Consider the following 3,280-nt stretch of genomic DNA (forward strand, 5'->3'; position numbering starts at 1 on the left):
CAGAAGAATGCGATTAGCCTACATGTCAGACAAAAAGAATTGCACGTTTCCATCCCCCTTTAAAGTAACCGTGAAATATTCAAATGTTTACACAATTTTCAGTCTTCCTGTACCATAACACTTATGTCTGTCTGAAAGGAAACCAGGTATTCCTCCAGTATTTGGGTGAAACTTAAACGACAGACCCGGAAGGTTTTACAAGTCCCATTAATAAATTAAAATGGAGGGAAAAAAAATCAGGAGCAGAAGGAAAAAAAAACTTTCCTGAATGTTTTATATTTATATATTCTCCGTTTTGTCAATATCCGTGCAAAAGTTTGGGGAGAAAAATGTCCCCTGCTTGTTGCCTGTTTTTGTTTTGTTTTTTTGTTTTGTTTATGAAAATCACAGCCCCCCCCTGACTGTCAATCGTCCACCTCGATTTCCTCGTCGTCCTCCGAGAATTCATCCGTGGTTTGGTCTCTGGATGAGGAGGGGGACTGTGGGAAGGCCCGGTGTCCTTGGGAGGTCGGGGAGATACTGGGAGACCTGGCCTCGGGGCCCCCACCCTGGGGTTCGTCAATGTTGTCCATGGTGACGAGCTTCTGCAGGGTCTGTGGGGTGATTTTCTTTAGCGACTCCACGTCCGCTTTCATCTCCTCCAGGTCCCGCTTGAGTTTGGCCCTGCGGTTCTGAAACCAGGTGATGACCTGCGCGTTGGAGAGCCCCAGCTGCTGCGCGATCTGGTCGCGGTCGGCCGGGGAAAGGTACTTCTGGTACAAAAACCTCTTCTCCAGTTCATAAATCTGGTGGTTCGTGAAGGCCGTCCGCGACTTTCTCCTCTTCTTTGACGTCTGTCTCTGTCCGAAAGCGTTTAGGTGCTCACGACCTTGGAGGGTGGAAAACAAAATACAACAGGCATGAAGAAGCCGCAAAGGTCACTTTCCCCCAAAACCACAGCGACTAGACACGGCACTGCAAACCTGCTCTGTCCAAAACACATTTATTCCACTTGGTTTCAGTAGTAAGAAGCCTGAGCTGCCAGCACTGCCACAAAAAATCATTTCTACTGAAAATAAGTGAACAAGAAGTTTAGCAAATTTGACTTCACTAGTAATTTTTCAGTGGATTATAAATAAATATTAAGGCGTCGTTTCAGTGCATCTTTCAGTCTGCCCATATTTATTCAACATGGCACTGTACGTTAGAATGACTGGTTGAATTTTTGACAGCATGAAGTTCAGTCAGTGGTCAGTTTATAAATCAAATGCATTTATTTTGCGTGTTTGTCTGTACATTCCTGTAGCTGTCAGTCTGATTATTGTGCTCACTTCCCTTTAAACCAGCAGGCCCCCAAAATGATTCTGTCTTTCTGAAAAATTCATGTTTTGCATAAAACTAGGAAATATCGGCCTTTACCTTCTGCTGCCTGGATAACGCTGACTTCCAGACCCTTAAACGTTTTGCTGGCCAGCTCCTCCAGCGCGCACAGCGGCGAGGAGGGAGTGGTGATCCCGTTCCTGGCCGCGTTGGAGCCCGTCACTTTCTCCAGCACTCTGGGCGGACAGATACTGGCGACCGACTTCTTTACCGAGGGTTTGTTAAGGATATCCTCAATGCTGAACGGCGTTAAGGGCTTGTTGGAGTTGGCCGGTGGCGGCAGCTGGTCCAAGGGAGCCCGTCTCCTCTCCTCGCCGTTGGACTGCAACACAGAACCTGCCTTCATGTCTTTACTGGAGGTCATCGCAGTCCCGAAGTGTCGCTGCTTCCAGAACAGCTGATTATTTCATTCAAATTGCACTTTTACGCGTCCACAAGTGTTTCCTCTGCCGCTCGCTGTTCTCGGGGATCCCACACTATATTTTGAAACTTGAAGCCGAGTGCCGCAACTTAGCTCGCCTGAGAGCTTTCCTCCAAAATAACCATGCTTCGGGCGTAGTTGCAAAGACAGCCGGACTGTATTCCCCTCAGAGACTCGTGGTTCCTCTGCCAAGCTCCATGTAGATCTTTAGGAAGTAACAGACTGGAGGGGGTGAATCCCTGCAAGGGAAAGCAGCCGTCTCAGGCAGCAAGAAAAAGAAAGAGACTGCTAACGAGTTATTGTTGATTGGGCGAAGTTCAATTAGAGAAACACTACACTACTTGCTGACCCGCTGCTGCGTCTTAAAGGGCCGGACCATAATAACTAATTGGACGTGCGGAATAGGAGGAGTCTGTTGGTGCAGAGGAGAAAGATGTCCTGAAATGTTTATGCATCTGTTTCCCTCTGCTGGTCTACTCTTCTAGAAAGGGAGAGTTGATGGCCATTAAAATACTGCCACTAGCATCTTTGCATTATAGAAAAGTTTGGAGGAAAACCGAGCCAACGGCGTGTTCAACTCGTGTTATACATTTAGTCATTTTCCTGCCTTATTACGCATAAAACGTAGTGCGTAATGTGCGCATTATGGAGACCTTGGCCTAAAATAGCATCACATTTACGGATCTGATTTTGAAGAGTGTGAAATATATTTGCTTACAAATAGAAACATGTTGTCCAGGTGAACACACTGATCAACATGACAGGTGATGGATTTTTGATTTTTTTTTTTTAACCTCATGACAGCAGTTAAATAACCACGCTTCTAATCTGAAATTTAAATATATATATATCATATATAAAATGACACCTGGCTCCTAATAATGTTTTATTTAATACCTGGAGATATTTAAAGACTGAAGAAGATCCAGGAAGATGTCACTTATTTTCACCTTGATGTTTATTTTTCTTCATGCAGTTTATTCGTGTTCTTTTCTTTTTATTTGTTCTATCTCTGCTCAGTGTGGCCCTGCAGGTAAAAGCCAGAGTCACCATGTAATTTAATGTGGTAGCGTGAAACAAGCGACTAATAAAGGTGACGCCGCGACGTGGCTCAGTCTGGGGACGGAGATTTTTAGGATGTAAAGAGAAAAAACGGGGACGAGTTGGACGCCGATCAGAGCAGCAGGTACGTCTGTGCAGAGGAAAGACGTTTTACTCTTGTCAGGTCTAACACTTTGCTCTTGTCTCTGCTCGGGCTCTTTGGTTTTAATGTGGTTTAGAGATGAACCTGAGCGAATTCTGCATCGTGCAGTTTGCCAACAGAAGAGGGGTGAAATATTCAGGGCATGGCAGCGTTGTTGAAGGATAATATCGCTACAACATTTTTCCACGACATGGACCAATAGTATCCACAGATAAATTAAAGGAGCCCATATAAATTGCTATATTTTATCATCAGAATTAAAACCTTCGTGCCAACTGTTGGTACAAGTCAAACTC

The 3,280-nt window shown here is 45.0% G+C and overlaps 1 protein-coding gene across 1 annotated transcript; it reads right to left on the reverse strand.

Annotated features, from left to right (window-relative positions):
- Positions 1–294: 294 nt before the first annotated feature.
- lbx2 (ladybird homeobox 2) lies at positions 295–2,118 on the reverse strand. The gene is made up of 2 exons (XM_026330659.1): positions 1,399–2,118; positions 295–868 (listed from the first exon to the last, which is right to left on the reverse strand). The coding sequence occupies exons 1-2, from the start codon at positions 1,721–1,723 to the stop codon at positions 405–407; spliced, it is 789 nt and encodes a 262-aa protein (XP_026186444.1). The 5' UTR covers positions 1,724–2,118; the 3' UTR covers positions 295–404.
- Between the last annotated feature and the right edge of the window lie 1,162 nt (positions 2,119–3,280).

This window comes from Mastacembelus armatus, chromosome 10 (genome assembly GCF_900324485.2).
Source record: "Mastacembelus armatus chromosome 10, fMasArm1.2, whole genome shotgun sequence".
Classification (NCBI taxonomy): Eukaryota; Metazoa; Chordata; class Actinopteri; order Synbranchiformes; family Mastacembelidae; genus Mastacembelus; species Mastacembelus armatus.